At 47.7% G+C, this 22768-nt stretch overlaps 1 protein-coding gene across 2 annotated transcripts in view; it reads left to right on the top strand.

Annotated features, from left to right (window-relative positions):
- The window catches only part of LOC105494077 (liver carboxylesterase 1-like), a 32653-nt gene extending 10165 nt beyond the window's left edge, over nt 1-22488 (top strand). For both annotated transcript variants that reach the window (XM_011762181.2, XM_011762182.3), the window contains exons 5-14: nt 1768-1921; nt 2812-2919; nt 6242-6346; nt 9184-9222; nt 13019-13159; nt 15044-15124; nt 15389-15536; nt 19652-19783; nt 21726-21798; nt 22108-22488. In XM_011762181.2, the coding sequence (XP_011760483.2) occupies nt 1768-1921; nt 2812-2919; nt 6242-6346; nt 9184-9222; nt 13019-13159; nt 15044-15124; nt 15389-15536; nt 19652-19783; nt 21726-21798; nt 22108-22291 (1165 nt within the window). In that variant the 3' untranslated portion in view covers nt 22292-22488. The remainder of the gene's footprint in view (nt 1-1767; nt 1922-2811; nt 2920-6241; nt 6347-9183; nt 9223-13018; nt 13160-15043; nt 15125-15388; nt 15537-19651; nt 19784-21725; nt 21799-22107) is intronic.
- Nucleotides 22489-22768: the final 280 nt, after the last annotated feature.

The following is a 22768-nucleotide window of genomic DNA, read 5'->3' as shown; positions in this document are numbered from 1 at the left end:
AAGGACTATTACAGCCACCTCACCCCATTTTCTGCTTGAAATCTGGCAAGTGCAGGAAGCAAGGATGGAGTCTTCCCCATCAGGTCTCCATGGGGACAGGAGTCAGATCTCCTTCAAGGTGCAATTACTATGAACCTTTACTAAGGGTTAACATCCCAGCACCCTAATCCCAAGTGAGTGATAGGAGGGCTGTGGGAGGGATTCCACTCACTGATGAGAAGGCCTAGGGAGATGGAGGATGGGTTCTGGTCTACCGTCAGCAAGACATCCCAGGCCAGTCTTGGCAGTATCATCTTCATCCCTTTCAGCCACAGCCTGTGTCTCTGCTCTCCATTACAGTAAGGCTGCTTCATGATCTCTCTCCACTTCCTCTCCTCCGTGTATCTCCTCCACCCGTGCGAGTCAGGTTGCTTCCTGACCATGCCACTCGGCTGGTCTCCTCGTGGTCACCCATGACCTCCCCCTGCTCTCCACCCAACCTCACAGGACCTCCTAGCAGCAGCAGATGGCTGCTCAGCCTCTGTGACATGCTTCCTTCCCAGCCTTTCCTAGTCCCCAACTCCCCCTGTCCACAGGCCTCTCTTGTCTCCCTCTCCCTCCCTACTAAGTCCCAGTGATCCCAGGGAGCAGCCCAGAGCCCCTGTTTCCAGCCCACTTCACCTTTGAATCCCGCAGGCATCACTCACTGCCTTCTCCCCACCCCTGGCTGTCTAAAGGGCGCCCCACTCTTCCCAGGGACAAGCTGAATCCTTGACTCCCACTGCCCCTCCCCAACCGAGATCCCCTCCTCCTCCCACCGCACCTCCACTCAGCTGCTGCTGTATCCTCCCAGGGGCTCAGGAGAAGGCCTCATGGGCAGCCTGGACTCTCTCTTTTCTTACAACCCTCTTGACTCCACCTTCAGAATCCACTATTTTGCAAACTTCCCTGCCTCGCTCCTACCCCAGCCAAAGCTCTCTGTCTCTCACCTTGATTATGATCCTAACACTTACTTTCAGATTCCTGCCACTTTTATACTGAGGCTGAGTCACACAGTACCAAGAGTGATCACTTAACATGTGCATTGAATCATGCAATGCCTCTGCACAAAACTCTGCAGCGGCTTCCCATGTTCTTTATGATGACAACCAAAGTTCTTGCCAGGCCCCAGGGCCCTCTCCAGCTGTACCTCCTGACTCACACTTTCTTTCACTGGGCCCCAGGATATTTGCACTTGCTTTTTCTTCTGTCTGAAATTTCTTTCTTTGGATATTTGCAAGGCTCATGTGCTTGTTGTGCTTGTTTTATGAAGGTCTTTGTCTCCAATACCTCAAATGCCACTGCCTCCAAAAAGCCTTCCCTGATTGCGATCTGAAATGGCATCCCTTGTCCCACCCCTGTTTTTTTTCCTTATTCCATTGTATTTACCTCAATGCACTTTGACTACCTGACATCATTATATTCTCTCTATACATCTGTTTATCTGCTTGTGATCTGTAGTGGGAGCTCTGTGTTGTCACAGGTGTTGCCTGTTTTGCTCTCAGATGTGCTCTAGCTCATAGGATGGTGTCAGGCATACAGTAGAGGCTCAGTAAATAGTTGCCAGTTGAGTGAATGTAGAACTATACATCACCACAATGCTGTAGGCATAAAGGCAGGGTCTCAGAGATGCTGAAGCCCAGTCTTATTCTTAAAGGCTCCCTGAGAGCCCCCAGCCCCATCTCTAGTCCTGAAGGTCCTGCCATGACATCTCTGTTCCCCACCCTCAACCTGTTCTCTTCCCTACAGCACAGGGGATGAACACAGCCGGGGGAACTGGGGTCACCTGGACCAGCTGGCTGCCCTGCGCTGGGTCCAGGACAACATTGCCAGCTTTGGAGGGAACCCAGGCTCTGTGACCATCTTTGGAGAGTCAGCAGGAGGAGAAAGTGTCTCTGTTCTTGTGAGTGCTCCTGGCACCAGGCCCAACCCCACACTGGATGTGATGCTGATGAGACCTTTTGGACACCTGTCAATCCAGCTATGCACACCTCTGATTACCCTGATACCTGGTTTCAGGACTGATGTTACTCACTGCCTAGCATCAGGGGGTGGAAAGCTAAAGAACAAGCTCTCCTTGGCCCCCAGGAAGCTCAGATCTCAGCTTAGTGTCCCGGGGTGATATGAATCTCTAGTTGCAGCCTACAATGGTGGCATTCCCCTCTTCTAGCTTGGTTGAGCTCTCTCTCTCTCTTTCTCTCTCTCCTTCCCACTCGTTTTCACATAAGGACTCACATCCCTTCTCTTGGGAAGTACGGATAGGCATAAATTATGAGTGAGGGCAGGCAAAGACAAGATGTGGACAGAGCTCATTGTTTAGTTAAAACAGAACTACGTGTGGAGGGGACATGGACACTGAGCAGGCTGGGGATTCCTCTGGGGTGGTCTGATGGCTGGTCCATGCCCAAGAAGGAGGCAACAGTCTCTGCGACTGTGGGGCCAGGTGGTCTAGGGGAGGCAGGCTAGAGGAAGGAGGGATGGAGCCAGGGATGGGGAGGGATGGGGCAGGGGTTGTGGGACACAGACGCAACCGTGGTGTGTGAAGGGTCCTGCTGGGGTGGGGTATTAGATGCAGGAGATACTGGGGAAACTGGGATGAAAAACCAGATGAGAGGTGCCAGGAGCTGTAGGAAGCCTTCCGCCTGCCTCAAGGTGGGCAGAGGGTCAGCCCACTGCTGGAGTCTTCAATCCTGTGTCAGTTTTATAGTGTGGTTTGATGTAGCCTGGGAGAGCGAGCAAGTCGCTGACCCTACCCCTGAGCATGGACTCTCCTCCCCTCCACTCTGCTCTCAGGTTTTGTCTCCATTGGCAAAAAACCTCTTCCACCGGGCCATTTCTGAGAGTGGCGTGGCCCTCTCTGCTGTTCTGGTGAAGAAAGGTGATGTCAAGCCCTTGGCTGAGGTAGGTCTCCCGCTGGATACCCCCACCCCCTTGGCTCTGTGCTCCTGAATCCTCAGGGGTCTCTCTTGCGGTGGGTTCTAGCTAATGTTCTCCTAGAATCACTTGAGGCATCAGTGGCTGAGCAGGAAGGGCGAGGAGACACCTTGATTAACGTCCCAGTTTCATAGCCGGGGAAACCGACACAGTGCTTGGAAGGGATTTGCCAAGGGTAGCAGGTGATCAGGGCAGAGCTGGGACTCCAGGTCATGGACCAGCAGGCAGTACAGTGCCCTGCCAGTGCCCACACTCCTCCTATGTGCCAGGGCCTGGTGCCATGTTGGGCAGTGATGGTATCTTGTGTCTCTCAGGGTCTGAGTCCTGTGGACCCACTTGTGGGCTGTTGGCCTGGAGCAATTCCACACTGAGCACCTGATCACCAGGGTTGGTTCCTGGAGAATTCACTGGTTGATTCATTTGTTCACACAACAAAACTAGGTGAAAAGTGAAGGCGAAAACAAGAGGTGTGCAGAGGTCATTGTTTGGCTCAATGCCAGATGTCCGTGTGGAGGAAATGTGGACACTATATGGCCTTATGTGGCTCTGCATTCTAGCCAAACACCTAACGCCTCCCCAAGCTTCTGCTATAATGTAGGGAATAGATGAGTAGTTACAGAATCACACAATTACAAAGCGTCACCTATGACAAGAGCAGTGAAGGTGAGGTACTTGCTGCTACAGCAGAATCTAAAGAGAGCTTTGAGTCCCAGGGCAGGAAGAGGTTACCAGGGAAGGCTTGCCGGAAAAGTGACCAATGAGTCAGGAGCAAGGAATGTCCAGGGAGTGGGAGCAGCACATGTGTGTGTCCTGTGGCAGGAGGACGCATCCCAATCACGAGGGAGAGAGAGAGACAGGGTCGACGGGGCCAGCGCAGGGAGAGCAGGGGGAGCATGGCAAGTACTGAGAGCGGGAACATTGGCAGGGGCCACACTGCACAGGACCCTGGCAAGGATTTTGTCATCGTCTGGAGAATGGTTGTAAGCCAAAGGGAGAGGTGATCAATAGGAATCCAAACCTAGGCTGAGGATTGCCCACTGGAGCCAGTGACCTGGAGGATTTCGGTAGATATGAAAGCTTGTTTGAGGACAACATCCAAATTTAAAGGGCTAGTACATAGGAGGAGAGAAAATGGGGATGCCAAGAATTTTAGAATTTTTGAGAACTTTTTAAGAATTCATTTGTTATAAGCAACAGTTGCCCATTGACCCGACTTAAGTCAAGAAGGAGGATTAGCCTGGTGTGGTGGCTCATGCCTGTAATCCCTGCAATTTGGGAGGCCGAAGCAGAAGGATTGCTTGAGCCCAGGAGTTCGCAACCAGCCAGGGCAACAAAGTGAGACCCTGTCTCTAAAAAAAAAAAAAAAATTAAGCTAGGCATGGTGGTGCAAGCCTGTGGGCCCATCTACATGGGCGGCTGAGGAGGGAGGATCACCCGAGCCCCGGAAGTCTAGGCTGCAGTGAACTGTGTTTGCACCATGGCACTCCAGCCTGGATGACAAAGCAAGACCTTGTCTCAAAATCTTCTTTATAAAAGTAGAATTAATTTTTGAAGGAAATAGAGGTCTGGGATGAGGCTGAGCTTTGTGAAAAAACAGGAAACAGAAATTACACAATGATGGGAATCCTAGACTCTCTTACTCTTTTTCCTCTCTCTCTCTCTCTGAATGTCTTTCTCTCTGTCTCGCCCTCTACTTCTCCCGTTCCCTGTTTATTTACTTGAGAAACACCCTGGGCATTGATTCTGTCCCAGATCCTGCACCAGACTCTGGCGGCCTGTGCACTTGCTCTGCCTCCCCACCATGGAGCCTGCCTGCTCTCCCTGTGTGCCCTTCTTTCTGGCTGTACTTTGTTTCCAGTCTGCATGAGCACCCTATCTGCCCCTAAGTTTAAGGACTCTCTTTTGGTTCCAGAAAGTAGTCAGGCTATCTTTTCTGTTGTGAAAAATGAGCATTTTTACATTAGCAGCTCTCCGCCCCAATTCCAGGTCACTTAGGAGAGAGGCTCACTGTCCTGTCTTTGCTTAGATGTCCCTGGACTCTTAGAAAAGAAGGAAACCAGAGTGTGCTGGGCAGACTGACTCCAATCCCCAGGACAGGAAGAAGGGAGCCTCTCCCCAAGACAGTTATTTTATGTTTATATTTTTACATTTTTTTAAAGATGGAAAGAGGTTCTTGGTGCATTAATTGGTGTTGCTCTGTGGCTTGAGTTGGGACAAAGGTGAACAGACCATCGCTCATGGCCACATCTGGATCTATGCCTGCGTGGCCCTTGAGCTAAGGATGTTTTTTAAAAAATTTTTTTGATGATTGAAGGGAATCAAAAGAAGAATAATATTTAATGAAAAGAATCAAAAGAAGAATAATATGTCATGAAACATAAAATTACATGAAATTCAAATTTCAGTGTCCATAAAGAAAGTTTTCTTTGAACACAGCGACACCCATTCATTTATCTCATGTCTATGGCTGTGTTTCATGTCAACAGCAGTGTTGAAGTTGCAGCAGAGACCACGTGGCCCACAAAGCCTCAAATATTTACTATTTGGCCTTGATGGGCACATTGCCAACCTGTGCCCTAAAGAGTCATGCTTGATTACTGTTTAGGACTCTAGTACACAAATGTGCAGCTGGAAACTCCTGGCTGTGCTACAGACGCCTCACTCAGCTGAGAAACCCTGACTATGTCTTACAAGTGAAGACATCCTGTTTATCTTTAGAACTCACCTTTAAAGCACATTCGCTACCTTCTGAAGTGCCTCTGTGTGAATCGTCTTATCTAGGCCTCCTGCAATTCTGCACGTGTTTATTGTGTGGGAGACATGGCACTCTCCCACATGTATTAACTCGTGAGGTAGGTGCAGTCATTATTCCCATCCGTGGGTGGAGAAACCAAGACTCAAAGAAATCAGGTGGACTGCCTGTGGCCTAATGGCTGGTAAGTGGAGCATCTGGGATTTGAAGGCAAACAAGGAAATGCAGGATTCCATGCTCTCTACGCCAGTTCTACCTCGTCTTTCTTGACACATTCAGCTTGAGATCATTATGTCCATTGCAATGGAGATAAGGTAGCAGAGATGAGAGATTACATAATTGACCCATGTTACAATTGAGATTAGTAAGAGAGGCAACACTCTGTGGGACCTGGATCCCACACCCACGGGTCTACAGTATCTTCTGCTGCCCCCTGCCACTTGTACAAGGTGGGCTTGGGGTAGAACGCCACTTTCCACGTTGATGGAGAGAAGGGGCGTCGCTCTTGAACTCTACCACTGCCTGTGATCTTTGCAGAAATTTGCCATCGCTGCTGGGTGTCAAACCATCACCTCAGCTGTCATGGTTCACTGCCTGCGACAGAAGACAGAAGAGGAGCTCTTGGAGACGACATTGAAAACGGTAGGTGTGCCTGTTCCTGTAGCCCAAACTCTGTAAACTTGGTCCCAGACTTCTTCATTTCAACTGTCCTCTTTCCCTGGGACAGTTACCTGTGACGACTTGTCAACTCTCAAGAGTGTCAGTATCTGAATGGGGAATCTAATTTGTCCTTTTTTATTGTAAAATGGCACAAATGTAAAAAAAAGAAAAGTCCAAAAATAGCATGATAAAGAATTGACCAAATTTAATATTTGACCAAAATTTAATATTTTGCAGTTCTTGTTTTCAGATGTAATTTTGAGAAACTAAACGTTACAAATATTCCCATGGGACGTCATCATCCTGAATTTGGAGGATGGAGTTATTAAGCTCAAAGATTTTCAGAAAGATGTCACAATTTATCTTGGTTGACTTAGAAACTGTCTGTATTAGACCTGGTGGTGGTCCAGTTTTCTAGATTTTCTGAGACTCTGACTCAGTTGTCATTCTAGGATAGTCATTTGCCACTCAATCATTAATCCATCTACTATGATCTTCTTATCCATCTATCTGTTCACTAATTCATCCAATTCACTGATATATTTTAATCAATCTATATCAACCTGTTCATAACTTTTTATTTATCTCTTTTCAATCCAGCCACCAATCATGGATCATCCAGCCACCTTATATCTTCACTCCATCACCCATTCCTCCAAAACCAACAATCCAGTTATCACCTATCCACTAGTTTTCACCCATCTATTCATGCGTTCATCCAATTCAATTGTACCTCATGTATTGACCAACTCCATCTATCCCTCTAATGATCCATGCTCAGTATGTAGGGGCGGGTGTTAGAGGTAGTGAAACAGACATGAAGGGGACATGCTCCCCGCTCACAAGGAACTATCCAGAGAGAAACACATTCGTATACTTCGCAGGTTGAGTATGGTGGCAGCACAGAGGGGACGCATTCATTATAGTCCTCAGGGATGCTTCACAGGGAAGGTGGAGGAGCCGGGTTTGAGACCAGACAGCGGAATTTGGGAGTTCATGCCCTTAACCCTGACTCCACCTTGTCTTTCTTGAGAAACTCAGCTTTGAGATCATTGTGCCCATTTTAATAGAGGTAACAAAGAGATATAAATTTTGTAATTGCTCCATGTCACAGTTCAAATCAGTCACAGAGGCAACACTGTGGAACCCAGAACCCACAACTGCGCCTCTAGAGTATCTTCTGCCACCCCTGCCATCCTCACATATTAGGACTTGTGGACCTTTAGGATTGATGGACAGCCATGGCAGTCTCTCATCACAGGGAAGCCCAGCAGGACAAACACCCAGAGGATACAGCACCCAGGGACACTGCAAACTATTGTCTTTGAGGGGGAAGAGTGTGAATTCCAAGCACAAGAGTAGCCTGATCCCTGGATTCTCTCCTTGGACCTTTGGCTACTCCTGGGTCTCAGGGCCAGCCTCTACCACTGGACTCTGCTTGTGTTTCCATGGGTTGAGTCCAATGTGTTCTTGGGGCTTAGGTCTTGGTTCAGACTCTAAGTGAACAAAGTGTTCAAGGAATTCAAACACACTTGTTTTCTAATGCCTGGAAGGAGGGAAATATCCCAGCAATTCTGCATGTGGCATCAGAGGACCCAGACTAAAAGGGAAGAGTTGAGTCTTTGGGGAACCCATCCCTAAGATCCTGGGACATCCTTTTGAGTTTTTCTGAGATCTTGTGGAAGTGCCTCCATGATTACCCCCTGCTTCCAGTACACATACATATAGACACAGAGACAAACACATATAGACACACACACAGAGAAACACACACAGACACACACACACACAGAGACATACAGACACACAGAGACACACACCACACAGACACCCACACACAGACACACACACACACACAAAGACGCGCACACACACACACACACACTCCTGGCTAGTGGGACAACAATCCTTAATGGAGGAACCTGCACTGGTTACGTCCTGAGCACAGGTCAGACGTGTGGGAACTGCAGTGCAACACTACAGTCACTGCAATCTTGGTGAACACACACCAAGGAGAAGCATGGGGTAGGATGAGTCTCAGTGAGCTTGTGTGAGTCAGGACTTTCTAATAGGAGATGAGGAAACTCCCCCAAGTGCCTTGAACAGAAAAAGAAATGTGTTGCGATAGCATTCTCGTGTAAACTGAAAATCTCGGGAGTTGATGGCTTCAGGCATGGCTGGATCCAGATGATCACAGGATATTATCGAAAATCTACCATTCTCTATCCTTCAGATTTGCACATCTCTGTGCTGGCTTCACTCTTAGGCAGATATGTCTCCTGGGAAGGTTAAAGACTACGGCACTTATGTTCTAGCTACTTAAAACCTCTGTTACTAAATATTTCCTGCAGAAGTTTTGTGGTAAACTCTATTGGATTGACATGGGTGTATGCCCATCCTGGAACTAATATTCATGTTCAGGGAGATGGAGCCCCCTGGGTCACATATCAATATCTGAATTCATGGAGTGATGAGGGAAGAAGGAGGTCTCCGAAAGAGAATTGGCGAGTACTTCCCAGGTGAAGAGGAAGGGGAGAGGGATGGGGGGCCAGTCAGCTTCAACGAGCGGGCGTCCTCTCCAGAGCTCCATCAACTCTGGCTCAGAGTCCCCGGCCCATCTTTCCCATGCTGGTGCCTACCCCTCCCTGCTATGCCTTCACCCTGTGCTCAGGCCCAGCAGAGCCGGAGTCCTGCCCACTTCATTTCGGCCCAGCCAGCTTGGCACCAGGAGGGAGAACCTGACACCTCTGTTGTCCCAGTCACCCAGATCAGTGTTCTGGGAAGGCTCTAACCCACATCGTCTGCCTTTGTCTTCACAGATGTTCTTCTCCCTGGATTTACATGGAGACCCCAGAGAGGTAAGGACCTTTTGTTTCTCAATTACAGGTTTTGAGTCTTAGCACCTTTAAGCTCCAATTAACTGTGAGTGAAAGAATCCTCTCTTGGGTAATTATAGTAACTCCTGTGTGCTTGATACTGAGACCCAGAGAGGGGCAGTGACTCACCTGGGTAACACAGCCAGGAGGACAAGCGGCAGGCCTGGAACCCATTTTCCTGACTCCCAGTCCAGTGCTCCCAGGCTTCACCTCTGCATGCACTGGGCTCTGCCCATTCCCCTTTTTTTACATTTCCCACTCCCCATAATGGCACTATGGGAGGAGGCTGAACCAGAACCTTCCACTATCAGCAGGCAGAGATAACAGGGATGATTAGGCATGGAGAGGGGAAGCCTGAATCTCAGTCCAAGGACACTCGCCTCCTCCCAGCACGCAGGAAACTCCAACATATCCTCCCGATCTCCTTACCCCCACCCCCACCTCCCAGTGGGTTGACTGTTTCTGGTGACAACACCTCTGCAGCATCTTACAATCCTGTCCTCTATGCTGCCTCCCTGGAGGTCTCAGCACTCTCCTTAAATGGTCTTGGGAGGAGTACATGAGATTCGTTCAGCAAAGACTTAAACACTTCATATGTGCCAGGACTTGTTTAGGAGCTGGGGATATAGCAGTGCCCTCTTGGGACCCTCCATTACAGTGCAGGGAGAGTGCAATAGAAAAGCAAATCAAGTGTGTATTCTGTTTGATGGTATGCAGCATTAGGGGATAAAGTTTGCAGGTGGTTTCAATTGAAGTAGCAGGATCAGGGAATGGGTCAGTGAGAAGGTGGCATTTGAGCCAAGCTCTGGAGAAGGTGGGAAGTCAGCTGTCAGGAAACCTGGAGAAGCCTATTCCAGGCAGAGAGAACAGCCACTGCAAAGACCCTGAAGGAAGTGGCCAGTCTGGCTGGAGAGGACCGATTGTACTCTCCAGTACTGAATTCAAAGTACTTGGATTTGGATTCAGAGCAAGATGGGAAGCCTTTGGAGGATTTGAACAGAGGAGTCACATGATCTTAGATCTTACAGAGGTCTCTGCCTCCGGTGTTCAAGTAGACTGTAGGAAAGGGGCAGAGTGGATGCAGTTGACCAATTGGGCGGCCTCTGTGTTGCCATAATCCAGGCCAGGGCTCCTGGTTGCTTAGACAGAGCTGTGGCAGTGGGGATGGGAGGAGTGGTTGCAGTCTGGATATCTTGGAAGGAATAGCTGAGAGGATTTGCTGATGGACAGGATGCAGCGGGTGAGAAAGAGAGGGGAGTGGAAGATGCCCTGAGTTTTCTGACACAAGCAAGGTCATGCCCGCACAGGGCAGCCACTTGAAAACTCTGAGTGGACAGCGGCAATCACTTGTCATTGTTGCTGATGGGAGTCTTCTGCATGGCTGCCGCCCAACTGGGGTGCTCCTGTCTCTCTCCTCAACGTTTATCTTCTTCTACTTCAGCTTCCCTCCCCATTTCCACGTCTTTTGGTGCAGCCTGACTCGCCTTCCTTAACAGAGTTAGAGTATGTCACCCCCACTTCTTAAAAGCCTGGCCTTCCTTATGAGACAAATCCCCTTCCCTCCATGGAGTTAGGCCTTCAAAGCACACCTGCATGCGCACTGTGTGCCAGACTGTGCAGAAGGCAGGCTCTGCACCTGTCCCTCCCTCTAGACTTTGCCACATGGCATTTCTCCAAGCCCAGAACTCTTGGGTGTTTCTGGAATTGACCCTGCACAGAGACACCTGTGTCCTTTTGCTCCTGCGATTCCCACTCTTTAGAAATTCTCACTCCTTTTCTCACCTGTCAATATCATTCAGTGCCCAGAGCCCACCGCAGGCGGGCAGCGCCTCCTCCACGTAGCCTGACGTGCATCTCCTTCCAGAGAGGCTGCTCCTCTTGCTGCCCTCCCAGGGCAGGCCTGCCTGAACTGCACAGCCTCTCAAGGCACCCAGACTTGCACCCCAATCCTGTTCTGTATTTTTAGCTTTATTGGATTAGGATCTGTACCTTGTCCAGCTGGGTCTGGTCCCTGTCACAGAACATCTCCCCCAGGCAGCCCAAACTAGCTCGTCAATCATTGGCTTTTGGAGAGCAGATCAAAGGTCCCTGAAGCCATAGGGTCTCAAAGGCTAGGAATTGTCCAGTTCCATCTGATCTCCAGGAGGGAAATACAGCCCATGGAGCGTGGAACTGGGAAGATGGCACAGAGGATTGGGGTCTAGGAGAGGAACCCGCAGCAACCCTGCTAACAAGTAATACCTAACATTCATTCAGCTCTTCCAGACACCAGGTGCTGTGCTAAGTATTTCACATGTGTTCAGCCATTTAATCCTCATAATAACTCACCTCTTAGATGAGAAAACTGAGGCCCAAACAGGTGAAACTCCCAGCCAGTAAGTAGCAGAGCCAGGCTTCAGATCCAGTTAATCTGCTTTCAATGTCCATGCTCTATCTTAGCAACTACACCATTGTGACTAAATATGAAATATAAAAATATAACTACCCAGGACCAGCTGCCCTGATGGCAACACGTGAGTCAGGCTCTCTCTAATCTGTGACAGCATAAAAATTATTCATCAAAGGTAAAACCTAAAATTAAGACATGGATCAAAATACTGTGAGTTCATCACTGATTCTTTTCTTCATGATTTTCTCTCTAATAGGGAATCAAGTCCTAGTTTAGGCTCCTTAAGTCATGACGGTTCAGTACCTCCTCAAAGCCACCCATGGATCAGTAACAGCTCTTGTTTAAATTCAGATAGATAGCACCATCTCTCCTCATTAATCATGGATTCTGCGTTTATAAATTCACCTGCTTGCTAAAATGTCCTTGTAACCCCAAAATCGATACTGGTGGCACTTTCGTGGTCACACACAGGCAGGCACAGAGCAGGGGAAGGTGGATTTGCATGATGGGCACGTTCCATCTGAGATCCGGTGAGGCCACCTCTGTCTTCTCGTTTCATCTCTCATGCTAACAAGTGTCCTCTTCACGGTCTATTTAGTGCCATGTGTTCTGCATTTTTGTGCTTTTTGTGGTGATGTCACTGTTTAGAGTGGCTCCAAGAGTAGCGCTGCTGTCTGGCATTCCTGAGCTAAGCAGGCTGTGCTGTGCCTTACGGGGAAGGTGCCTGTGTGAGACAAGCTTGGGTGAGGCAGGAGCTGCAGTGCTGCTGGCCATGCATTCGGTGTTGAAAAATCCACAAAATAGCACGTTCAGAAAAAGGAGAAGGAAATTGGCCGATTCATACATGAGGCTGTGATGGAAAGGGCTAAAGTAACATCTCTTGTGTGGGATGGAGCTGTGGAAGTGTCTTTCAACAGAAACCCACACATAAAAGAAGGTTGATGAAAATGTTGTGGCCAGAGGTTTGCAAGAGCCTAACCCAGTATTTCCCCTTTGAGGGATGCCTCTGTATTCTCTAATTCAGCGCTCATGGGAGCTTTATCGGAAGCAACTGCCAGGACTACCAAAAATCAACTGTGGACAGAGAGGGAAACGCACACACTTCAAATTGAAATATATAGGCATGTAATTTTATATAGATAATACATATTTTTCAATCTGAGTGAAGATTTCTTCCTCTCCTCATCACCTGACCAGTATCAGTCTCTGCCTGAAGTTCTACCCCTGAGTCACAGAGACCTACCCCCTTAAGTTAGGACCCTGAGCACGTGCAGCCATGGCCCATAGTCACGCCGGTGTGTGGTACTGGTCTCACCCTCAGACAGGCAGAGTTGGGGACATGGGTGTGACCAGGGAGGGAATCACAGGCACTGCATTGCTCTCTCCCAGAGTCACCCTTTGTTTACCACCGTGATTGATGGGCTGCTGCTGCCGAAAACACCTGAAGAGCTTCAAGCTGAAAGGAAGTTCCACACTGTCCCCTACATGGTCGGAATTAACAAGCAAGAATTTGGCTGGAATCTTCCAACGGTGAGAAGGCGCAGGCCTCTTGGAGGGACTCACCCACCCCCATCAGCCCTCCTGTCTCTGGTCCCAGCAGTGCTTCCCTCTCTGAGCTTCACTCTGAGTCCTGGGCAGCTGTTCCCTTCAGAAGGTGTTACCATTTCCATGGAAACCTTCTCCAGGAGGGCACAGGGGCCACCTGGGTTTCAGGGCCCTGGGATTCCCTCTTCCTATATTCTCTGATTGTCTTCTTTGAAGAATCCTGAAGTGTCTGTTCTGGGAGGGCCAGTAGAGAAAATAATTGTGCAGATGGGAAAACTGAGGGGGCCTAGGAGTGGGAAGGAGCTGAGGAGTACAGAGAGGCAGTCAGTCAGGGGCTTCCTGGCTTCCCACCTCGGGCTGGCTATGCGTAGTTCCCCCGAAAATCACTCGTGCTCTTCATCATATCATTGGAAATATTCAAAGAAAGTGGCTTCTTCTTGAGTTACTATTGACTTCTAGGGAATAGTAGACATCAGGTCTACTTGAGAGTGCAGGGTTAGAGGAAGATGAGGATGGAAAAGCTACCTAATCGGGTGCCATGATAAATACCTGGAGATAAAATAATCTATGCAGCAAACTCTATAGACCCAAATTACCCATAATCAAACCTGCACAGGCACCCCCAAACCTAAAATAAAAGATGGAAACAAATAAATAGAAAAAGTGATTGACTTCTAAAAGTAAAGAAGGGTTCTCCTTCCAGTTGAAGATAAACAAAGCTGACCCTGGTTAAAGTTGTAGGACGGGTTTATTCAGTAACATGATTGCAATAGGGAAAACAGTCCAGCATGGACTGGACTCACATCCCCAAAACAGAAGCCTGGCAAAATTTCATAGGCCAGGTGTGCCAAGGGAAACACACTGTGGTCTGTGGGGAGGGGCTTGGTCCGTGTGGCTAGGCCACCTGGATGTCTTCATCCTGGCTCACCTGGGGCAGAAACAAACTTCTCTTATCTTCAGGACAGGAAGCCATGCGTTAGACTGCAGGAAGCTTCCATTGAAGTCAGCCTCTACTCCTTCCAAGGGACTGGGAAGATCAGGAGTGAGCTCCCTGAATGTTTGCATTGCAAGGAGAAGGCTCTCAGGTCCTCCAGGAAACAGGGTTGGGTGGTAGATTCACATCCCAAAGGGCAGAGAAAGGGTTTATGATTGCAGGTTTTCTAAAGTAACTGCTCTAATTGGGTTCAGGGGCCTATCTGCTTCTGTCCAGTTTTTGGCTGGAGCAGAGTAAATTGTCCTGGCAGGGTTGAGCCTTCCCAGGCAGGTATGTTAAGGATACTGGGGTCATTCTAGGGACACAGCCTTAAGCTGCTATAAGCGATGCTAGAGTTTGGTCTGAGTGCAGAGGTTTGGGAAGAATTGTTATATGCATAGAGATGTGCAGTTCGCCCCTCAGAAGGATTTCAGAAGTTCTACCAAAGACCAAAGCCATGAAGGCAGGATCTAAGGCTTTCAGTGTCATCTGTGACACGTGGCAGTACTTGGGAGGTCTACATCCTCTTCTCCAGAGTCCTTCATTCCACACTGGCAGAAACCTTGGCTCTCCATGTCACTGACCACTATAGGGATCCCAGTCACACACACACACACACACACACACACACACACACACACACACACAGCAAAATACTGCCACAGCTTCTCCAAAAATTTTTTTTTTCGTAATCTTTGCAATGCTTGAGTTTCTGGATATAAGCCCATTTGATTAATTGATTTTGCCCATTTCAGTAAAGACCCATGTCCTTAAAAGCCCCCAAAATGAGAGGACTTTCAGTCTGCATTGGTTTGGTCAGTTGGTCAGTTTGTTTGTTTATTCTCATTAATTCTCAACGATTCATAAATGCTTAACTTTTTTTTTTTTTTTAACAGTCGATGGGCTATCCACTCTCCGAAGGGAAACTGGACCAGAAGACAGCCATGTCACTCTTGTGGAAGTCCTATCCCCTTGTTGTAAGCATCTAAGAATCATGGGAATTGGCTGAGACGCAGAGGGGGACAATGACTTGCCACAAATCATACAGCAATTAAAAGGCAAAATGAAGACTGGGGCCTCAGGGTTTCCCCCATCTTTCCACCTTTCCCACTTTGCTTTCCACCCTAGCAGGGAGTTGCACAGGGCTTGTGAGATTCACCATTGAGGCAGGCCTTCCCAGTGGGCTAGAGAAGCAGCATCACTCACCAGAGGATTGTGGCCACTTTATTGATCTATTTCAGTACATTGCTAAGGAACTGATTCCAGAAGCCACTGAGAAATACTTAGGAGGAACAGATGACCCTGTCAAAAAGAAAGACCTGTTCCTGGACCTGATAGCAGATGTGATGTTTTGTGTCCCGTCTGTGATTGTGGCCCGGCACCACAGAGGTAAGTCCCAGAGGTCGAACAGGGGAGGGACGTGGACCCCACCAGCTTCTGTATCTGACCCGCCTACCTCCTAGCATAGACAGACCTGGAAATAGCCGAGGGTCAGACTTCAAGGCTGATTCCATATGGCGTGGCATGAGATGCTGTCTTATTTTGGTTTATGCCAGCAGCAGACTGTTAGAAAAAAAAAATCCAGAGGCAAGTAGTTTTTTAAGGTGATGACCCCAGATAACAGCAGTAGGGATGTGGGGAAGTGAGAGAGGAAAGAGATGGAATCCTATCCATGATGCATTGCCAAGGGAGTATCCACTGTGGGCAATTGGAGCTGGGAAACTCAAGGAAACACGGAGAATACAGTGCTCAGGGGCGTCCCTTCTGAGTGGCAAGGGAGCCGGGGTATTTGTGTCCCAGCTTCTGCTTGTGATTGGTTGAAGGCTCTAGCAAGGAGTTGTTTATTCCCTGTGACTTTGACCTCCTGCACACAAGGGCAGAGTAGTCTCTTGTGACCAGACAAAGGCCTCAGGCCGGGCCCTACAGATGCTGGAGGTGGAAGTCAGGCTGGCATGACCAGGAGGAGGGGATATGGGTGAGACACTGACAGCATCTGCTGCAAGGGCTCCATGCCTGGAGTTATCGTGGGACACAGGGCTGCTGTGGGACAAACACTGAAAGATGAGTCGTGGAAGGTTTTTAAGGTCCAAGCCGGCTGGAAACAAGTTTGTTAAGTATTGGAGCTGGATAAAAAGTGGGAGCCCTGCATGGGATCCGGAGGATTGTCCAGGACCAAGAAGGCCAAAGGGAGGAGCCAGGGCGGGTGTGGGGGAGGTGGTCTGAAGAATGGCAATGTCTGAGACTGGCTTTTGTCTATCTCGGTGTGTGCAGTAATGGGCAAGCACAGGTCCAGGGCAGGGTCTATGCAGGACCTTCTACCACTGACCCAAGGCTGTGTGGGTGGGGTGTGAGGTTAGGGATACGTGGGCTCATCTATAGGGAATAAACAACTCCTTGTAAGAGCCTTCAACCGGTGTCCTTTCCTGGGTGCCAACTAGAGGGGGCTTACAGGACTCTTTCTTCCAGCTCTCATTCGCCTAGCCTGCAAGCCAGGAGATGTCCTTTCTCTAACCATCCTGGAAGGGTTTTTAAATTTGGAACTTCATAAGCATGATAAAAACTTGCTAAAGCTAATCTAGCAGGTGCCCAGACACTGGTTTGCACAGGAGGGGGCAGGTGCTCATAACTCTCACTTCTTCACAGGGTCCTGATTAAACCCTATAACCAGGACCACTGCAGTTGAATCTGTTCTTTCTTAAAGTTGGCCTTGCCCCATGCTCTGCATCGGATCTATATATAATGTTCGCATCTCCATCTTCTGATGGTTTCAGCAATACTCAACTTCTGTTTCTCATCTGATTTCCCATGACTTTGAGTTCAGCGTTTTGTTTTGGTTTTTCCCAGGACAACACAGATTTTATCAACTTTCCCCTATTGTCCTGTCTCACACTTTTTGGTAAAAATAACATTTCTGAATATAAAATTAATATGTAAAATTATAGAAAGTTTCAAAAATATGGAAACACCGAAAGAAGAAACTAGGTATCACTCGTAATTCCACTACCTGGAGGCAAGTGGTATAAATTTTTTGTGTTTTCATCTAAATATTTTCCATGTCCTATATACTTTAAGAATCAATTTTATATTTTACTTTTGTTCATACAATACTATGTTGTGAGGATTTTCTGAATGTTGATACAAACTCATCAAAGCATTCCTTATTCCATGAAATGGCTGTATTAAATTGACTTTAATATTCCTATCCTATTAGACATTTAGCCTGGCTGCTCACACTCTGATGCTACAATAACATTGTGCTCAGCCTAATGTTCGTAAGTCTCTAACAGCATGTCTAACAATTTTCTTTGGATTATTTTGAGAAGTGAATAACTATGCTGGGCAATAGAAATGATTTAGAACTCTGAGCAAATACTGCAAAATTGCATTCCATTGCATAAGAATGTGGATCTCTTAATTTTCCCTCTTATTTGGGATGCTAAGGTTAAATATTAACATAAGACTGCCAGTTTCATAAGCCTTCCCCACCAACAAGAAGCACATCAGCCTGTTTTAATCTGCATGTCTTTCACGACTAGCCCTCTCATTGTCTCTGTTTCTCTTATTGTGCCAAATTGTCATTACCCAAATCTGTGCCCTACTTTCCTCTGAAGACTTGTGATTGTAAGAATTGTATAAATATCAATGGCTTTAGCCAAAGAGTTTTACAAAGTATGTTTTGGGCAGCATGCTACCTATAATAAATTCTCTCATTCTCCAAAGCTCTTTCTTCTATGGTTGGCTCTGAGTTCCTTTGGAAAATGTTCAAGGGGCAAAGGCGAGGTCAAACCCTCCCTTTAGTAAGTTTTGCTTGACCTTGAAGCAGCCATTTAACAGGTGGATTACAGAGTCACAGAAGGATGGCATCATCCCAAGCACATTTCCTGCTGAGCCGAGGGTGCAGTGAAGGAGACTGACAAAGATGAGTGAATAGATTCTTCTTCATTCTCGCATTGAAATGACATGTGCGAGTGGGGCATGAGGTTAGGGATGCATGAGATCCAATTGTTAAATCCTTTTGTGGATGAATATTTAAGGATGTTAAGAAATGATGACTGGAGGTCATGGCTCATGCCAATACTCTCAGCACTTTAGGAGGCTGAAATGGGAGGACTGTGAGGGCCTAGGATTTCAAGACCAGCCTGGGGAACATAGTGAGATCCTGTTTATACAAACACATTTAAAAAGGAAATAATTATACTACGAAATACCGTATATAATATATGGCACATATATACTACAAAATATTGTATATAATATCATCCCAAGTTTATATACGTGAATGAGAGATATGCTAAAATCAAAAAGAAGCATTGTCTGAGTGGTTGAGTTACAAGTGATATTCTAAATTTGATTGTTTAAATGGATTTTTAAATGATAGGATATGGGAAAATTTTAGAAGGAATTCCAAAAAATGCATAGCCCTTGCCTCAGGTAGTGGAATTATGAGTGAATTCTAGTTTGGCTTTATGTATTTTCATAGTTTTGTCTCTTCTAATTATTCCTAGTTGTTTTTGTTTTGTTTTCCAAATTTCTTACTGTACCCAAAGGGGAAGACGTTGTAAATTTTCTCCACCAGCCTGGCATTGCCCTGACTCTTTCCTTCTTAGTGTCACTTCTCAGTGGGTATCATGACCAGTGCAAAGTGCTGAGGCACAGGGCCGGGCGGCCCGCGAGGCAGCCCTGAAGGGGCAGCGGTGTGTGGCTCCAATGAGCCAATCATTGGGAAACTGGCCTTTTCTTGGGGCTGGGACAGGAGAGCTTTGTTGCGGGGATAGGAGGGCAGAGCAGAAGGAGAGAGGACAGGGGAGAGGCAATGCCATCACCCTTGGTCAGCCTCTTCTTTTCTCTGCCAGGACTTTAATGCCTTAACACCCTAACACTCCCAGGCCAGGCAGGCAGCAAGACACATGGGGACAGTGAGATATAAAGCAGTGAGCGCCGCAGATTCCTGAGACACAAGAGGCAGATTGTTCCCTCTCTGCGTATGTTTGTATTTAAATAGCCTCACATTCAGACAAGAAACTTGGATTTGCTTCAGTCTTCTCAGGATGGGTGAGAAAAACACTGGAAATGCTCAAAACGAGGCAAAACAGAAGACACCTGTCAGGGTGGAGATGGCGTCCAAGTGAATGAATGTGAGACTGTTATCAGTGAATTGCATCCAGTGTAACCAGATGTAGAGAGATTTCTTGTGAGAATTCACCAGCAGGTAAAGGGGTTTATGAGGCTGAGTCAGTGTCCCTGCACTGGCAGTTATTTTAAATGAATTGACCCAGGATTTCCACATTCATTCATTAAAGATTTGTTCATTGAACAAATATCTGGCTCAAATTCCAGTTCCACGTCAACCAGCTAGGCAGCCCGGAGCACGTCACTGAGCTTTCCTGTGACTCTGTTTCTCTACTGTGCTGACAGCCTGAGGTTTCCTGCAGAGCTGGAGACCTTGGTAGCCTCCAGGTGTGTGTCGGGCAACATGAACTGAGCATGAATCCTTGTCTTCTCAGATGCTGGAGCGCCCACCTACATGTATGAGTTTCAGTATCGTCCAAGCTTCTCATCAGACATGAAACCCAAGACGGTAATAGGAGACCATGGGGATGAGCTCTTCTCTGTCTTTGGGGCCCCATTTTTAAAAGGTAATGGCTCCTTGCTGTCCGTGAGCTTGGAGTTAGGAGACCTGAATTCCAGTCTTGGTGTGGGGGCTTCAGTAAGTTTCTCCTCTCCTTGTCTTAGTTTCCTGATTCTCTATAACAGGGTTGAACATCACTGGGTAGTCCCTGGGCTTCCTCCCACTCTAACACATGTGAGGTGGGGTGTGTATTCATGTGCCCTTTGCACAGACACTCAGAATCCTGGGCTGTGTCATTAACAAGATAGGCGGTGGGACACATGCCAGGCTCTGCTCTAGCTTGAGAAGCCACCAACCAATTTCCCTCTCCCAGGACTGCTGAGAATATGAGTGAGGGTGAGGTTAGAATTGGTGTTAACCCTGAGTCAGGTCTAATGTGTTCCTGTTTGTCTTTCTGTCTGTCTCTAACAAAAACTCATAAACCTTTAAATTTAATACATTTAATAATTGTTAATTTACAAATCACAGGATGTATGAATTTGGAATATGAGAGGAGACTTATTTTTAGTCTTTATTTATAGTGAACTATTATTTATAGCCAGCAAGGTGGCCATCCCACAGGCTGGGAAGGTGCCTCTGGCCAAGCCCAGACACAGGCTCATCAAATGAGGAGGGTTTGCGTAGGAGCTTTATGTGAACGGATTGACTAAACATACGTGTTCAACAAGTTACAGGGGAAGCAATGGATATTCATGAAGACAGTCCTGACACATGTGTATTAAAAATGCATGTAACATGGCCCATGTTCACCTGGTGGTGGAGACCTAATATTTAAATATATTATAATTAGGGCCTATAAGTCCAAAGATCTTCTCAGGACATAAAGCCCAGCAAGTGAGCAGCCTCTGTACACCGGCCAGGTCCAGTGCATGGTTGGTGATGTTCTTATCTGGAGAAAGTTACTGAAATCAGTCTCTTATGCAATCAAAGCCGTAGTTAAGACTGGAGGGTCAGGGTTCTGTTTGCGTATCCCAGCTGCAGCCATTGTAATTGTTTTCATTTTGCTTAACTCCAAGCCAGTGCTTGTTTAGCTGCCAGAGAAACAGAAGCACCTCGTGGCAGTGAGAACAGAGTGGATTCTTTAAGGGTAGAGATGTAGGCCTGAACCCTTGCCTGACGTGGCCTTAGGTCTGATTTTTAATTTGGTGTCTTATTGCCAAAAAGAGTGTGTTCTGTCAGAATGATGACCTTTATTTTATTGCTGATGCTGGTCAGTGGTGTCTAAACCACAAAAGAGAGGGAGTATTATGAGGTGTGTCTGACCTCCTGTCTGTTCCCAGACAGGAACACAGTTGAAGGATTTTCTGGACTCCCCTTAGCCCAGAGAGGGTCTGTTCAGTCAGCTGGGGGTGTTAGGATTTTATTTTTAGACAATATTTTTACATTATACAGTGTACATTTTACATTACACAATATTTTTAAAAGTCCTCTCAGTGTCTTCTAAACCTTAACTCTCAGCATTTACAGATCACATGGGACTCACCCCGCAGCTGCTCAGAACGCACCAGCGCCTCTGGGCATCTGACTGTGCATGCTTAGGAGCCTTGCAGTTCTGTTGTTTTCCAGAATGTGAATTGTGGGTGTGTGCTGGGGAGGGAGAAAAGACCCAAGAGAGAGCAACCCTGGGAGGTGGGGCTGCCATAGAGGAAACCCTGGGGTGTGGCATTGCCTGTGACCCTGAGCAGGGAGGAGGCAGGCAAGGGTCACAGGAGACAAAGGCAGCCAGCACATGGAATGACGCATGCCCATTGCTGAGCCCTAAGCCAGATATAGTCAAAGGTAAAGCACACACAAATTCACCAGGATCTTCTAGAACTGCAGACCTCAGCTCAGTGGGTGTGGAGCATTCGCCAAGACTATGTTTCTAGCAGGTTCGCATGTGATGTTGATGCTGCAGGTCTGCGGACCACACTTTGAGTCACAAAGGCTTTTTTTCTTCTTCCCCACAGAGGGTGCCTCAGAAGAAGAGATCAGACTTAGCAAGATGGTGATGAAATTCTGGGCCAACTTTGCTCGCAATGGGTGAGGCTCTTGGCAAAGACAGAGCAGGACTTTTGAAGATGGGTGGGGGTGGGGTGGGGCGGGGCATGCCTATTGGGAAGGGGCAGCTTCTAAGGTTCTAGTGGGATCAAACTTCTGACCCTGTGACCATAGCACTTTGACAATGAGAGCTCTCTACAAATGGAGAGGCCGCCCTGTGATAGTGAGCTCTCCATCTCGGGAGGTATACAAGCCTCTTGACAGTGATAACTTGGGCATCCTCACACATCTCAGAAGATCGTTGGGAACACACAACAGTTTTGGGGCAATTCTATTTGTTTCTGTTTCCAGAAACCCCAATGGGGAAGGGCTGCCCCACTGGCCAGAGTACAACCAGAAGGAAGGGTACCTGCAGATTGGTGCCAACACCCAGGCAGCCCAGAAGCTGAAGGACAAGGAAGTGGCTTTCTGGACCAAACTCTTTGCCAAGATGGCAGTGGAGAAGCCACCCCAGACAGAACACATTGAGCTATGAATAGAAGATCCAGACAGCCTCGGGGGCCTGGAAGAGCAAAGACTTTTGCGAAAGGGATTGCAGGTTCAGAAGGCATCTTACTGTGGCTGGGGAATTGTCTGGTGGTGGGGGGCAGGGAACAGAGGCCATGAAGGAGAAAGTTTTGTATTTGTGACCTCAGCTTTGAGAATAAAGTATCTCTTGAAGGCCAAAATAAATGCTTGTGTCTTATACTGGAGATTAATCCATTGTTCTCAGAGACAGAATGATGATGAAATAGGCAATGTGAGAAGGAAGGTGGTTCTGCTGGGGATGACCTGGCCTAAGGACGAGCAGAGCCCAGAGGGCTCAGCCATGGATGGTGCTCAGGGGAACTCTGGGCCTGTTGATCGTTTCTGGGCCCCCAACAATTTCCAACAATAGGAGTTGGGAAGGCCAGAGTGTAGCATCCAGACCCTCTATTTGGAGCTGTCTGTGGAAATGGACATGGCCCAGGCT

This window comes from Macaca nemestrina, chromosome 18 (assembly GCF_043159975.1).
Source record: "Macaca nemestrina isolate mMacNem1 chromosome 18, mMacNem.hap1, whole genome shotgun sequence".
NCBI lineage: Eukaryota > Metazoa > Chordata > Mammalia > Primates > Cercopithecidae > Macaca > Macaca nemestrina.
Note: the sequence above shows the minus strand (reverse complement) of the source record. Positions and strands in the feature narration are given on the sequence as shown.